Source organism: Hyla sarda, chromosome 11, assembly GCF_029499605.1.
Source record: "Hyla sarda isolate aHylSar1 chromosome 11, aHylSar1.hap1, whole genome shotgun sequence".
Classification (NCBI taxonomy): domain Eukaryota; kingdom Metazoa; phylum Chordata; class Amphibia; order Anura; family Hylidae; genus Hyla; species Hyla sarda.
The window spans coordinates 64,004,940-64,021,531 of NC_079199.1; the positions used below are offsets into that span (position 1 = coordinate 64,004,940).

General features: G+C 45.7%; 1 protein-coding gene across 1 annotated transcript in view; it reads left to right on the top strand.

Annotated features, from left to right (window-relative positions):
* CCDC177 (coiled-coil domain containing 177) overlaps window positions 1-5,381 on the top strand; it is a 158,838-nt gene extending 153,457 nt beyond the window's left edge. Inside the window, exon 2 of the mRNA XM_056545276.1 lies at window positions 3,075-5,381. Coding sequence (XP_056401251.1) covers window positions 3,080-5,086 — 2,007 coding nt within the window. The 5' untranslated portion in view covers window positions 3,075-3,079 and the 3' untranslated portion in view covers window positions 5,087-5,381. The remainder of the gene's footprint in view (window positions 1-3,074) is intronic.
* The last annotated feature ends 11,211 nt before the right edge of the window (window positions 5,382-16,592 follow it).

The window sequence follows — 16,592 nt, forward strand, 5'->3', positions numbered from 1 at the left end:
TGGCTGCGATCAGCAGCCGGGATCAGCCGCGCATGACACGGGCATCGCTCCGATGCCTGCGGTTATGCTTAGGACGTAAATGTACGTCCTGGTGCATTAAGTACCACTGCACCAGGACGTACATTTACGTCCTGCGTCCTTAAGGGGTTAAGGACCACGGGTTTTTCCGTTTTTGCACTTTTGTTTTTTCCTCCTCACCTTTTAAAAATCATAACCCTTTCAATTTTGCACCTAAAAATCCATCTTATGGTCTATTTTTTGCGCCACCAATTCTACTTTGCAGTGACTTCAGTCATTTCACCCAAAAGTCTACGGTGAAACGGGAAAAAAAAATTGTGCGACAAAATTCAAGAAAAACACAAACAAAATTGCAGGATGGGCACCACAATCATAGGCGGGTGCAGTCAGTGGTTAAGCAGAGACTATACTGAAAGGAGGAAGAAGTAACCACTATAGAAGACGCACACCAGAAATCATACGGAAAATATACACTTCTTTATTGATACTGATACATAAGACAGCAACACCAAAATTTAAAACCACTTAAAAACACATACATGAATCAGGTGGAGGGCTGTAGCCCTACAAAAACACCTAAGGCCCCCTGCCAGACCAACAATGGTCCGTGGTGGGTGTCCCAACACACAGGGAGGTGGAAACCTGTATCCGTACGGGCAGTGAAAAGATTAACAATTTATCAGAATATGAACTGAGAATACACAAAAGCCCAATAGTACGAAACAAGGGAAAAAGAAAAATACCACTGATCACAAATATAAATGTGTGACCCAGGGATACCTTACCAGGACAGGGGACCACAGCAGCTCCACGCGTTCCGCCGCTATCTGCGGCAGGGGGCCTTAGGTGTTTTTGTAGGGCTACAGCCCTCCACCTGATTCATGTATGTGTTTTTAAGTGGTTTTAAATTTTGGTGTTGCTGTCTTATGTTTCAGTATCAATAAAGATGTGTATATTTTCCGTATGATTTCTGGTGTGCGTCTTCTATAGTGGTTACTTCTTCCTCCTTTCAGTAAAATTCAAGAAAAAACGCCATTTTGCAACTCTTGGGGGCTTCCGTTTCTACGCAGTACATTTTTCAGTAAAAATGACACCTTATGTTTATTCTGTAGGTCCATAAAATTAAAATGATACCCTACTTATATAGGTTTGATTTTGTCGTACTTCTGTAAAAAATCATAACTACATGCAGAAAAATGTATACGTTTAAAATTGTCATTTTCTGACCCCTATAACTTTTTTATTTTACCGTGTATGGGGCGGTACGAGGGCTAATTTTTTGCGCCATGATCTGAAGTTTTTAGCGGTACCATTTTTGTATTGATTGGACTTTTTGATCGCTTTTTATAAATTTTTTTCATTGATATAAAAAGTGACCAAAAATAAGTTATTTTGGACTTTGGAATTTTTTTGCACGTACGCCATTGACCGTGCGGTTTAATTAATTATATATTTCTATAGTTTGGACATTAACGCAAGCGGCGATACCACATATGTTTATATTTATTTTTATTTACATGTTTTTTTTTATGAGAAAAGGGGGGTGATTCAAACTTTTATTTGGGAAAGGGTTAAAATACATTTATTAACTTATTTTTTTACACTTTTTGTTTGCAGTGTTATAGCTCCCATAGGGGGCTATAACATTGCTCACAGTTGGGGACATGTATCAACGTTTTTACCCCTGTTTTGTGTGTATTTTTTGCCATCTTGGACTTGACATAGCAAGATGCTCTAAATCATGGATTCTATTTTTCAAAGAGTGGATTGAGGAGATTACTTTATTTGCCCACAATTTATGAAACGCATTGCACTTGATTGATAAATTTTGCGCTTCTGCACATAATTTAGTATTCGGCAAAAGGGGTAAACTGCTTCTACCATACACAAATAATGATACATGTCCCCCACTGATCCCCCACACTCTCTTAGGCTTGGAGCAATCAATCGCCGAAGGGACATGCCGGAGGAAGGTAAGCGGACCTCCACTCGTGTCCCAGCTGATCGGAACACCACATTTTCACTGTGGTGGTCCCGATCAGCCCCACTGAGCAGCCGGGCAGCTTTCACTTTCGTTTTAGACGCGGCATTCAACTTTGAACGCCGCGTCTAAAGGGTTAATAGCGCACGGCCCCGTGATCGCTGCCGCGCGCTATTAGACCCGGGTCCCGGCTTCAGATACATACTGGGACCGACCCGATATGATGTGGGGTCACCGCGTGACCCCGCATTATATCGCGGGAGCCGGCCAAGAAAGTAAATATACATCCTTGATCGTTAAGGGGTTAAAGGGGTACTCCGCCCCTAGACATGTTATCCCCTATACAAAAGACAGGGGATAACATGTCTGTTCAGGGGGAGGGGGGTCCGACCACGGCCCATGATATTCGGAATGGCACTGCGGCATTACGGAAGCCTGGAACTTTTGTCATTGTGACGTCATGCCCCCTCCATTCATGTCTATGGGAGGGGGCGTGATGGCTAGTACATGGCCATCACACCTCCTCCCATAGACATGAATGGAGAAGGCGTGGCTGCTGTGATCGCCAGTCATCAGACACGGAGAGGCATGCGCTCCGTGCATTGTATGACTGGGATGCCGCGGCAGAGATAGCGGGGTCCCCAGTGGCCGGATCCCTTATCCTTTGGAGAGAGAATAACATATCTAGCAGTGGAGTACCCATTTAAGAATTTGATTTGATTAACTGAGTGTGAAAAAACAACTATACAAAATACCGTTTAAAAACTATAAATGCAAAAAGAAATTGGTTTTAAATATTAAACAGAAGTATGTGCATGTGATGACTTTCCAGAACTTTTATATTAATAGCCTATCCTTAGGATAGGCCATCAATATCAGATCAATATCCACCTCTGCCCACTCCTGCCAATATTATTATAAAAAAATTGCAATACCAGGTAAAGTTTCTAATGAATGTAGGGAACTGTGATGAAGGTAATGAAGAGACCCCTTAAATCAGCTGATTGTGGAGGTGCCAACAACACTTACAGTTTAATATTTGCTTGTAAAAACAGATCTGGTCTCTTTCTATCAGGTATAATGATGGCTGAACCCACAGAAGATCCAGGAGGAGAGGAAGCATCAGGAGGAGCAACGGTACGGCAGAGAGAGCATTCTCCTATGTTACACTTGGATCTTTTTAATTTTGAATGTCCAGAAGCAGAAAGAAGTAGATACGTGCTGACCAGTCCCCGCTCTTTGGAAGCCTGCGCTCGATGTATGGTGAAACCGGTAGAACTTTTATCTAGAAGTCTTTCAGATCTAGTGAGGGAAGCTCCAGGGCGATCTATGCGAGTAGCTACTGGTCTTTGTGAAGTTTATGAGATAGAACGACAGAGAAAGCTGAAAATGTGCAGGGAGGAAAGGGAAAGGATAATCCGTCAAGAAAAGAGAAGAATACTACCATTAGTACTAAGTAGCAATATTAGTTCCCCATATAGCTCCAAAGGGCCATCTCGGTCTGAAATATCGACGCCTCCAGCATCTAAGAGAAGTGACACTCCAAACAGCAATGGTTCCCATAGAAGCAATACACATCTGTCCAAAGATAGTGATAGATCTCTATCTTTACCATCCAAAGTCACAAAAAGAGGTACTCCATCACGACCCAAAAGAAAACCAGCCTCAACATCCAAGCTTCAAAAGAGCAGCAGCTCCCAATCTGAAGATACTCAGAGCAGCACCGAATCAATGACCAAGGATCTTGCTCATCCAGTCACCAGAAAATGTAAAAGTCAGTCTTTGGACTCCCTACAGAAAATGAGAGATAGTACCTCTGGGAGAACATCTTTAGAATCCATGACCTCTTCTTGCAGTGGGGACAGTTTACGTGGCAGAACACAATTTGTTCCAAAATCCAGGACTCTGGATACCGTTAATTCCCTCATTGGTCGAAGTTTCAGCCTTGGGGATCTTAGCCATTCACCCCAAACAACAAAGAAAGTAGAAAAAATGGTTAAAGAGGTGAAGAAAAAAGGGATTTACACATTACCTCCAAGAGACAAAAAGATTGCAGCAATTATGATTGCCAAACATGAGGAGGAAAACATCAGGAAAGAGCAGCGTTACTGGGCTCACCTTCACTGGGAAAGCCAGAGAAAGAGCTCAGATTTAAGAAAGGAGCTAGAAGTAAGAGAAAGACGTGCTTTATTACAAGGACAAAGAATGTTGGAGTCTCATGTCAGAAACAGGCGTAGCAAAACCTTTTCAGAGGAGTTGACTTCTGCAGAGATTGAAAAGCAAAGTAGAGGGAAAAGTGGGAATTGTGAAGGTAAACAAAAAAACATCAGCCAAATAAAAAGTCAAACGCCCAAACAGCTAAAGAAAAATGATGCACTAGAGCAAAGTGATGATTTTCTACAAGATAAGTATGTGTTAGCACAGATTAAAAAACAGGAAAAGACTCAGCAGCTGCAGGTAAATAAAGTACTGCAGAACAAAATGGAGAAAATTAAGCACCAAGCCCTTCTTCAGGAGTTAGCTCAGAAAGAGGAGTCAGATACTGAGGAGAAAAGGAAGACATTTGAGAAAAATCTTAACAGGGCACAGGAAAATTTGGAACAATTACAGGAAAAAAGGAACAAAGAAATAAAGACTAGAGCACAAAGAGAAGAGCAACAAATTCAAAAAGCAAGGAGGGCAGCAGAACAGAGGGAAAAAGAACGTTCTGAGCATATGAAGGAACTGGCCAAAGCTGCAGAAAGAAGATTACAGCATGCAGCTCAGGTAGCAGATGAAGTCATGCAACACAAAGCTAAGAAAGCAGTGGAAATTCGATTGGAAAAGGAGAAAATTCAAAGGGAAAATCGGCAAAAGGTGTTGAAGATTGAGGACATGAAAAGACAGGAACTTCTTATGTCCATAGAAAAGAAGCTAGAGCGCAGTGAACAGATACATAAGGAAAAACAGAATGTGCTAGACAATGCACGCTCAGTGGCTAGGGCTTCCTTTAATATAAGGGAGAGGGTGAGAGCTGAAACTAACATACGTACTTTTGATAAAATGGCACTGGAAGCAGAATTATATGCAAACATTGATAAGAATTGATGGACAAGAGAGCTTAAAATTTTTTTAAATCTATGCCAGCCTCTAGTGATGCAGGGCCCAGTGTATGTCTTGTTTTACAGAATGTTGTAAAATAGTCACCTCACTGATGCAGGTGTATGACGAAAGCAAGACCAATCGAAGATCTTCATATAGGTCACTATCACTTCAGTTACTTACCCCCACTTCCAGGAATCAAATTATAGCCATATCTATATATTCACAGTACTAAATAGAAAATATGCTCAAATACCTTTACATTGTCAAATAAAAATAATACATTGTTTATATTTTAAAAGGACAGGTTATTAATTATTAGGTGATATATGCATATTATCATCCTTAGAAAATGTTTCTACATTTCTCCTCAATTTGAAAGGAGAACATTACATATGCAAAATAAAATGATTAAAAAGGTCTAACAAATTATAAGGTACAAAATAAGAAATTGGTGCTAAAGGAAATTTATTGTCAGTATCACCCGGACTAAGCTGTTGGTACAGGCTTGTATTTCGGGTGACACTGATAAAAATGATAATTTTAATTCTTCACTCCTTGCCTGTGTTCGTCTGTAATTCCCATAATTTGTATATGCTAATGTAGGAGCTTGGTGCACTGTGACGTCTTCCCGACTAACTCATAGTAACGCTTCCTCCTCTGAAGAATGTATCTCCACTCTGCATCATGCTTGTGGTTGCAGCTATTGTGCATGCGGACGCAGGGGCGGACACAGACAGCAGAGGCCCCCTGTGCTGCAAAGAATTTGCCCGGCACCCCCTTCCATACGTCAATTGTTCATATGTCACTAACTCAGGTGATCCCCCATATGTCACTTGTTCAGGGGGGCCCCCACCCATAGAGGACCCCCCTAATATCAGTTGTTTATTATTATTAAGGCCCCACATATGCTCATTCAGGCATCCATATGGATACTCTAAGACAGTGACAGACAGTCCCATCAGATCTCAGATCAGACTTAAAATAAATAAATAAAACTGACCTCTCCTGCTCTGCTGCTCTCCATGTCCGCCGGGGTGTCCCGAAGGGAGCACCTTCCCTGCTGGTCTCCAACAGCCTGCGATGCACAGTCACGTGACCTGACAGTGTAAAGCATCAGGTTATAGTTCATGCTGTACGCAGTCAGTCTGGAGGAGACCAGGGAGCAGGGCCAGACTGGGGATAAAAACCAGCCCTGGAAATAACTGCATACCATCCCCACAGGTCAAAGGGTGCAGCCGCAACATATATGACAGAAGCCTGGTAAATCAAACACCAGGCTTTCACTACACAGGTTCTAAGCACAGAAGTCTGTGAGGGAAACCTGGCATTTGGTTTGTCAGGCCTCCATTCTGTCTTGTTGTGGACTTGATGCCGTGCCCTGCTGGCCAGCCAGGCCATCACATAAAAACTTTACAGACATGTAGCCAGGGGTATAAATAGCATCACATGGGCACCTGGGAACATTTTCCAACTTCATCACTCCCCTATACAATCTCTATATCTATAGTCTTCCAAATGGTAACTATGCTAGCCCCCCAAACACACCACCCCCATGGTGCCCTGCACAGTAACACTTGGGTAAGTAAATTCCTCATTATGTCTCCCACAACAGTTAGGTGGATCAGCCTCAGATTAGCCCATGGTTAGCCCCCCCAGAAGGCAAGTAGTCCCCACAGGTCAGCCTCCCCTCCCCCAGTAGGCCAGTAGTAACCTCAGATTGACCCACAGGTCAGTCCCCCCCCCCCCCCCCCCCAGTAGATAGGTAGTCCCCTCTGGTTATCATCTCCAACACCATCACAAACACTACCATTACTACTGACTAATACCGCTATATTGTTACTAAATAAAATTGACTATACAAAGGGACTAATATTCCCGCATAAATACAGCTGTGCAAGTGATTATATACAGGACCATATAGAGGTAGACACCAGCTGTACACAGGTTCTGTATACTAAATACACAATTATAGTTACTTCTAGGGACCCACATGTGACATATTTTCTGATCAGCGACATCCTCTTTCTTTTTCTTTTCCGTCCAGATCAGAGCTTCTTCTAGCCAAAACTCATCTCTGCAGCATCTGCAGGACAAACATGTTAGATTGCACATCATCTAGATAATTTCTCCATCTATAGGCCCTGAACTGTTATAATGCCCCCCTCAGTGTCCTGCTAGGTAAAAGGGCAAGTAGGTAACTATCTAGGTAGGCATTTAACTAGGTAGCCAAGTATGTAGGTAAGTACTTAGGTAGCCAAATCAGCACAATCCGATAATGAAAAATATTATCAGCATTGCACGCAGATTCTAGAACCCTGGTCAGAAGTTCCCTGCATTAAATAGCAAAAAGGATCTTTCTGCAATTCTTACAAAAAGTGTATTTTTATTCCATCCAAAAAAACAAGTGCCCAATCACAGCAAGCGATGTTTCACCCAGCTCACATGGTCATTTTCAAACTGCTGTGATTTGGCACTTATTAATAAAAACACGTTTTTAAGGCCTTTGTTGGAGATTTATCAAAACCTGTCTAGAGGAAAAGTTGCTGAGTTACCCATAGCAACCAATCAGATTGATTCTTTCATTTTTGAAAAGGCCTCTGAAAGAAGCGATCTGATTGGATGCTATGGGCAACTCAGAAACTTTTCATCTGGACAGGTTTTGATAAATCTCCCCCTTTGTTAGTGCTGGGTGGTATGACCAAAAATGTATACCATGGTATCTTTCTAAATCATGGCGGTTTCACAGTATTTACCAGTATTTTTTTTCACTCAAACCCCCCCCCCCACCCGGAATGAATTATCAGCGCAGCGCTCTATCCCCACATTTGTTACCCGCAGGCACTGCTCTGCTTTTCCTCCTGTCAGCCGCAGCACTGCACATCGTCCCCACATCGGGTAATGAATGATTTGTGAGTCGCGGGCACAGGGTTTCTGTTCTGATCGGAGAACGGAAGCTGTCACCTCCCCCTGCAACAGCTTCTGATCCCCGTCCCTTCTGATCAGAACAGAAGTCCAGTGCCCGCGGCTCACAAATCCTTAATTTCCCCATGTGGGGACGATGTGCAGTGCTACGGCTAGAAGCAGAAAAACAAAAAACACACCGGTATTCGGTATGAACTGGTATACCACCCAGCACTACCCTTTGTGTGCTGTCAAACATCCTCTTTGCTAGCTAAGTATGTAGGCAGTTAGTCGCCCCAGATTAGACCCCCCCCAGAAGGCAGGTAGTCCCTCAGATTAGACCCCTCAGTAAGCAGTTAGTTGCCCCAGATTAGACCCCCCCAGAAGGCAGGGTGCCCCCCCCCCAAAAAAAAAAGATTATAACCCCCAGAAGGCAGGTAGCCCCTCAGATTAGAGCCCCCCCCCCAGAAGGCAGTTAGCCCCTTCAGATGATGCTGCTGGTTTTGGAGCCGGAGATAACTGTACCTACCGGGCAGAGGCCCCTCCCGCAGATAACGAGCATTGCAGCTGCTGGACAGAAAAGGCTGCTGCAAAATGACGTAGAACATAGTGACCCTACGACTTTGGGAACGTCATTATGCGGCTGTCGTATCTGTACGGCAGTGCACCATTCGTCATATGGGGAGGGGCCTTTGCCTGGCGGCAAAAAGGTACATGTGTTCCTATGCAGACTGCCCGAGGAAGTAACATAGTAACACAGTTCATAAGGTTGAAAAAAGAACAGAGTCCATCACTTTCAACCTATATCCGTAATGAGTCCCTACTGAGTAAATCCAGAGGAAGGCAAAAAACCCTCATACTAGAGGTAAAAAATTCCTTCCCGACTCCAAATATGGCATCAGAATAAATCCCTGGATCAACGTTCTGTCCCTATAATTCTAATATACATTACCAGCAATGCCTATAATTCTAATATACATAACCAGCAATGTTCTTACTCTCCAGAAATGCATCCAGACCCCTTTTAAATTCTTTTACAGAGTTCCCCATGACCACGTCCTCCGGGAGAGAATTCCACAATCTCACTGCTCTTACAGTAAAGAACCACCATCTGTGCTGGTGTAGAGACCTTCTTTCCTCTAAACGGAGAGGATGCCCTCATGTTATAGATACAGTCCTGGGTATAAATAGATCATGGGAAAGATCTCTGTACGGCCCCCTGATATATTTATACATAGTTATTAGGTCTCCCCTAAGCCTTCTTTTTTCTAAACTAAATAACCCCAATTCTGATAATCTTTCTTGGTACTGTAGTTCTCCCATTCCCCGTATTAACCTGGTTGCCCATCTTTGAACCCTCTCCAGCTCCACTGTATCTTTCTTGTACACTGGTGCCCAGTACTGTACACAGTATTCTATGTGTGGTCTGACTAGTGATTTGTACAGCAGTAGAATTATTTCCTTGTCGTGGGCATCTATGCCCCTATTGATGCACCCCATGATTTTATTTGCCTTGGCAGCAGCTGCCCGACATTGGTCCCTACAGCTAAATTTACTGTTAACTAAAACTCCCAAGTCCTTTTCCACGTCAGTCGTCCCTAGTGTGCTCCCATTTAATAAATAATCCCAGGCCGGATTTTTCCTCCCCATGTGCATTACCTTACATTTATCAGTGTTGAACCTCATCTGCCACTTCCCAGCCCAAGCCTTCAACCTATCCAGATCCATTTGTAACAGTGGCCTGTCCTCTATTGTGTTTACCGCTTTACAGAGTTTAGTATCATCTGCAAAGATTGCTACTTTACTATTCAACCCCTCTACAAGGTCATTAATGAATATATTAAATAGGACAGGACCCAATACTGACCCCTGTTGTACCCCACAAGTTACAGTCACCCAATCAGAATAAGTACCATTAATAACCACCCTCTGTTTCCTATCACTAAGCCAGTTACTTACCCACTTACACACATTCTCCCCCAGCCCCATCCTTCTCATTTTATGCACCAACCGTTTATGTGGAACCGTATCAAATGCTTTGGAAAAATCCAGATATACGACATCCAGCCCATGGTCCAGTCTGGAGCTCACCTCCTCATAAAAGCTGATCAGATTAGTCTGACAGGACCGATCCCTCATAAAGTCATGCTGATATCCATATCAGCATGACTTTATGAGGGATTGGTCCTGTCATACATTTATTTGTATCAAGATATTCCAAAATAGCATCTCTTAGAAAACCCTCAAACAATTTACATACAACAGAGGTTAAACTAACAGGCCTATAATTTCCGGGGTCACCTTTTGTCCCCTTTTTAAATATTGGTACCACATTTACCATGCGCCAGTCCTGGGGAACAGTCATTGTTACTATAGAGTCCATGAATATTAAATATAGAGGTCTGTCTATTACACTACTTAATTCCTTTAGAACACGGGGGGGGGATGCCATCTGGACCTGGTGATTTGTCTATTTTGATTTTTTGTAGGCGGCACTGTACTTCTTCCGGGGTTAGACAGGTGACCTGTAAAGGGGAGTTTGCCTTATCTCGCTGTATTTCACCTGGCATTTCATTTTCCTCAGTGAATACAGTGGAGAAGAATTTGTTTAAAATATTTGCTTTTTCCTGGTCCCCGTTTATAATTTCTTCTTTATGAAGGTCGGCGCAATGAATGAGAGCTGAAGGAGGAAGGGCTTTAGCCACTGCTTCCGGCTCCTACATTAACACTGCAGTGCTGGCCGTCCCGCAGGGCGACCAGCCTACCAGGAATCTTCCCTATAGGCCAGTCCGGCCCTTCCTCTCTTGCATATTAGTGAGTGCTTCCAGTAGCGCTCACTAGTATGAAAGGGCGGCGTGCCCTCTCACACGCTGGGCCCCTGTACAGCTGAACTGGCGATATGTGCCTCCCTGTGCGGAGGAGTCTAGATAGAAAGTGGAGCTCATTCTGCAGCTGAGGATCCTCTGGCTGCAGGGTGGCTTCTATTCACATGCCTCTGGGTATTTTCTTTGGAGCCCATACACTCCAGTTACAACTGTCCCATGGTTTTTGTCTTGAAATCCACTTTCCTAGGACACAGGGATGAGTGATGCCCTGTACAATGGATGAAAGTGTACCTGTAATGAGCATAATGCCTATAACCTTTAGGTGATACATAACTGCTCTGTCTAGCCCACGATGACCAATCCACTTGATGTGTTTCCCTCTTTATGCACTGAAGCTGGCACATTTCCTAAGTTTTTCCAGCAAGATGGTGCACCCCCACATTATGGGTGTCAGGTCCGAGCATTCTTATATGAACAGTTTCCTGGAAAGTGGATTGGTCGTCGTGGGCCAGTTGAATGGCCCCCAAGGTCTCCTGATCTGACCCCCTTAGACTTTTATCTTTTGGTCATCTGAAGGAAATTGCCTATGCTGTGAAGATACAAGATGTGCAGCACCTGAAACTACAGATACTGGAAGCCTGTGCTAGCATTTCTCCTGCGATGTTGCTATCAGTGTGTGAAGAGTGGGAGAAGAGGGTTGCATTGAAAATCCAACACAATGGGCAGCACATTGAACACATTTTATAAGTGGTCAGAAACTTGTAAATAACTCATGAAAGAATAAAGTTATGTTAAAACCAAGCACATCATTGTTTTGGCAGCGATAGTGAACACCGCTGTGCTTTTTTTTTCTTTCTATTTGACCTTTAAAGAGAAACTGTCACCCATTCACCCACACTAAACCCGATACATCAGGTTATAGTGTGGGTGAACAGGAGACTATGCAGGATTTTTGACCTATATATGTACCCACGGACTTCAGGTACGTATATAGGTCAGAACCCCTGCACTGGTCTCCGGTTCACCCACTCTATTACCTGGTGAATTGGGTTTAGTGTGTGTGAACGGGTGACAGTTTTCCTTTAATCATCCAGTTTTATCCTGGATTAATCTGGGAAATAGTACTCACTGCTTTGCAATTGAGAAGAGAGGAGGAGGCCAGGGGCGGACTGACAACACTCGGGGCCCCCGGACCAAAAAAAGGCAAGGGCCCCTGCTATGCTCTGCAGCTCGTCCATCTTCTGCCATGCCCCTATTCCACCGAAATCCCACATACACTAAACAAAAATTTAACATAGGCAAATTTCCATGACCAATAATACTGGTACATGGAGCAAATATATACCACCACACAATAACTGGATAATACCGCCATACTGTACTGAATAAAACCACTATACACAGACCAGTATACTATACAGGATCTGTATACAATATAAGTGATAATATACAGGACCATATTGCGGTAGATATCAGCTGCAGGATCTGTACACTATAGAAGTGATTACAGTTACATTTTGGGACTCACAATTACCGTATTTATCGGTTTATAACATGCACTTTTAAAGCTTAAATTTAAGGCAAAAAGCCTGCCTGCGTGTTATACGCCGATAAATCTTATGGTCACTGATTTAAAGCGGCTGCAGCAGCGGCTACTTGTTAAGTATTAGCAGCACGGCCGCGGCCACTTTAAATCAGTGACCAGCGGCGTCTCCTCCCCGCTCTGGAAAACTGTCACTTGTTTTCTCCCGCACTATCCACAGGTACTGGTGGATAGTGCGGGAGACGCTGATTAAAATGAACCCTACCTTGTCTGGATCTTCCCTACCTTTTAACCTCCTTAGCGGTTATCCAGAGCGTGACTCGGGGTTAATTTTCCCTGCCAGGAGTGGTAACCCCCGAGTCATGCTCGGGGTAAAATTGCAAAGTTGCCGGCCAGGCTGCACGATATATCGCAAAAGCAATTGAATTGCGATTTTTGCTTTTTGTGATATAGTGATACAGCCCCCGGGAAAACATACGATTATCTGCTCGGGTCGGCTCCCGTGGCGGGGGCCGGCCAGAGCAGGTAATGACAAATACTAGAAGTCAGTGTTTCTCAACCAGGGGGCCTCCAGATATTGCAAAACTACAACTCTCAGCATGCCTAAACAGCCAAAGGCTGTCCGGGAATGCTGGGAGTAGCAGTTTCACAATAGCTGGAGGCACCCTGGTAGAAAAACACTGAGCTAAGTGTAAAAGGAAAAAGGAGGAAAATAAAAAAAAACTTCTGCTTACCTATCCCCGGTCCCTGCAGATGCCGTTCCCCTCCGTGCTCTCCAATCCCTGCTCTCTTCATTACTCATCTTGCAGGGCCTTTCCCTTTTCAGCCAATAACTGGCCTCAGTGCTGTCAAGCCAGTGATTGGCTGAAGGGGAAAGGACTTGTTCTGCAGCACATACACTAAGTTTGAAATCTGCCCGGCAAACCTAGTGTGTGTTGCTGCAGGACAAGGTGACAATGAATGAATGAATGTAACAGGGGGGGGGAGAAAATGTGACAAGGGGGGGATGTGACAGGGGGAGGGTAATGTGACATGGAGGGGGGGGGGAGTGTGACAAGGGGCATAGAATGTGACAAGGGGGAGGAGAATGTGACAAGGGAGGGGGAATGTGACGGGGGGGAGATGTGAAATGGGCGGGGGGAGATGTGAAATTTCAATGCAAAAAATTGTACCGCTTTTGGTACAAATTTCCACACATAATCATAGCGCCAGGGAGGTTATTCAGCGTCTCCCGCACTATCCACCAGTACCTGTGGATAGTGTGAGAGAAAACCAGTGACAATTTTATTTTTCGTTTTCCCTACCTCCCCTCTCCCTCCCTCATCATTCCCCCTTTTCATAGTTTTGTTGATTTTCCTTACCTGGCTGCGCTTCGGCAGGTCAGGTCAGGCGGGGGATCTTGCGGGCTGCGGTCAGTGAAGCAGATGAGTGACATCCTCTGCTGGCTTCTCTGCGCGGCATCAGTGACGTCACTTTTCATTTCCTGTAGTTGCCGCCGAAAAGTGACATCCCGTGACAGGAGCCACAGGAGTGACAGGAGCCGGGAGAGGACGTCACTCATCTGCTTCACTGACTGCAGCCCGCAAGACAGCCGAAGCGCAGCCAGGTAAGGAAAAGGGAAGAGTGGTCTTCAACCTGCGGACCTCCAGATTGGCTGTCCAGGCATGCTGGGAGTTGTAGTTTTGCAACATCTGGAGGTCCGCAGGTTGAAGATCACTAGGAGGAACATGATGGGGGGATGATGAGACAGGGGGAAATGATGAGGGTGGGGGGAATGATGGGGGGATGATGAGACAGGTTGGGGGGGGGACAGGGCCGGATTGGGACCAAAAATAGGCCCGGGCATTTTAGAATAAGCAGCCCATTGTTTTGTGGGAGTCCAAATGCTTGGACCCCCACCAATTACCTAATTTCAAGTGACTCTACAGCTGTTGCAAAGCTAGAATTCCCATCATGCCTGGAGAGCTTCAGGTATTATGGGAGGTGTAGTTTTGCAACAGCTGAAGAGCCACAAATTGGGGTACAGCAGCCAGGTAAGGAAAAGGGAAGAGTGGTCTTCAACCTGCGGACCTCCAGATGTTGCAAAACTACAACTCCCAGCATGCCCGGACAGCAGTTGGCTGTCTGGGCATGCTGGGAGTTGTAGTTTTGCAACATCTGGAGGTCCGAAGGTTGAAGATCACTAGGAGGAACATGATGGTGGGATGATGAGACAGGGGGAAATGATGATGGTGGGGGGAATGGTTGGGGGATGATGAGACAGGTTGGGGGGGGGGACAGGGCCGGACTGGGACCAAAAATAGGCCCGGGCATTTTAGAATAAGCAGCCAGGTAAGGAAATGCTTGGACCACCACCAATTACCTAATTTCAAGTGACTCTACAGCTGTTGCAAAGCTAGAATTCCCATCATGCCTGGAGAGCTTCAGGTATCATGGGAGGTGTAGTTTTGCAACAGCTGAAGAGCCACAGATTGGGGTACAGCATCACCCATCATCACTGCAGAACTAACAAGTGACTACAGCTCTGATGGGACAGTCAGGAGAGTACACAATGACATCAGTGACCTGAGTGACGTCTTCTCTGATGGTCAAGGCACCAAGTCTTCTTCCAGCAACATCTTCTCTGCAGAGTCTGACACTTGGACATCATTGGCTCCTCACTTTGTCATCAGGTCCTCATCCTCTATATGAAAAAAGAAATCATTATAACGCTGCCAGACACTGTGCCACCAGAATATATTACTGACACACATTGTACCCTTAATAATAATACTGCCACACATTGTGTCTTCTCAGTTTGGCTAAATTCTATCCCTGCACTGTCCTCCTTCATCTCCCTCCTTCAGACCCCTCTTGCCTCATCCATCCTCCTCCTCCAGACCCCTCTTTCCCCTTCTCCACTAGACCCCTCTGTCCTCCTCCATTCTCCTCCAGATCCCTTATTCCTTCTCCATCCTCCTTCAGACCCCTCTGTCCTCCTCCAGACCCCACTGTCCTCCTCCAGACCCCTCTGTCCTCCTCCAGATTGCTCTGTTCACCTCCATCTTCCGCAACCTCCAGGCCGCTCAGTCCTCCTCCAGACCCCTCTGTCCTCCTCCATCCTTCTCCTCCAGACCCCTCTGTACTCCTCCTCCATCCTCCTCCTCCAGACCCCTCTTTCCCCTTTTCACCCAGACCCCTCAGTCCTCCTCCATCTTCCTCCTCCTCCAGACCCCTCTGTCCTCCTCCATCCTCCTCCTCCAGACCCCTCTGTCCTCATCCATCCTTCAGACCCCTCTTTCCTCCTCCTCCAGACCCCTCTGTCCTCCTCCAGACCCCTCTGTCCTCCTCTATCCTCGTGCAGACTCCTCTGTCCTCCTCCATCCTCCTCCAGACCCCTCTGTCCTTCTCCCACTTCCTCCACCTCTAGACCCCTCTGTCCACCTCCCTCTTCCTCCTCCTCCAGACCCTCTGTCCTCCTCCCGACCCCTCAGTCCTCCTCCAATCTCCTCCAGACCCCTCTCTCCTCCTCCTCCTCCAGACCCCTCAGTCCTCCTCCATTCTCCTCCAGACCCCTCTCTCCTCCTCCTCCTCTTCCTTCAGACCCCTCTGTCCTCCTCTATCCTGCTCCTCCAGTCCCCTCTGTCTTCCTCCATCCTCCTCCTCCAGACCCCTCTGTCCTCCTCCAACCCCCTACAGACCCCTCTGTCCTCCTCCAAACCGCTCTGTCCTCCTCCATCTTTCATCTCCTCCAGACCGCTCTGTTCTCCTCTATCCTCCTTCAGACCCATCTGTCCTCCTCCTCCAGAACCTTCTTTCCTGCTCCATCCTCCTCTTCCAGACCCCTCTGTTCTCCTCCTCCAGACCCCTCTGTCCTGCTCCATCTTCCTCCTCCTATATACTCCTCTCTCCCCCTCCATCTTCCTTCTCCAGAGCCCTCTGTCTTCTTCCATCCTCCTCCTCAAGAGCTCTCTGTCCTCCTTGATCCTCTCTAGACCCATTTCTCCACCTCTTCTAGACCCCTCTTTTCCCTACTCCTCCAGACTCCTCCATCCTCCTCCTCCAGAGCCCTCTTCCCCCCCCCCTTGACTCCTGAGGCCATGTAATTTGTGTGGAATGTCAGCAAATTCCGCACATTTGAATAATCTGGCAGGCACTAGGACTGCTCAGAAATGCACCCATAGATGGCAATGTATTTCCAAGCAATATCCGCAAAAGAATAGGGATTTCTGCAGCAGAAACAGCTGCCTAGTAGATTTCA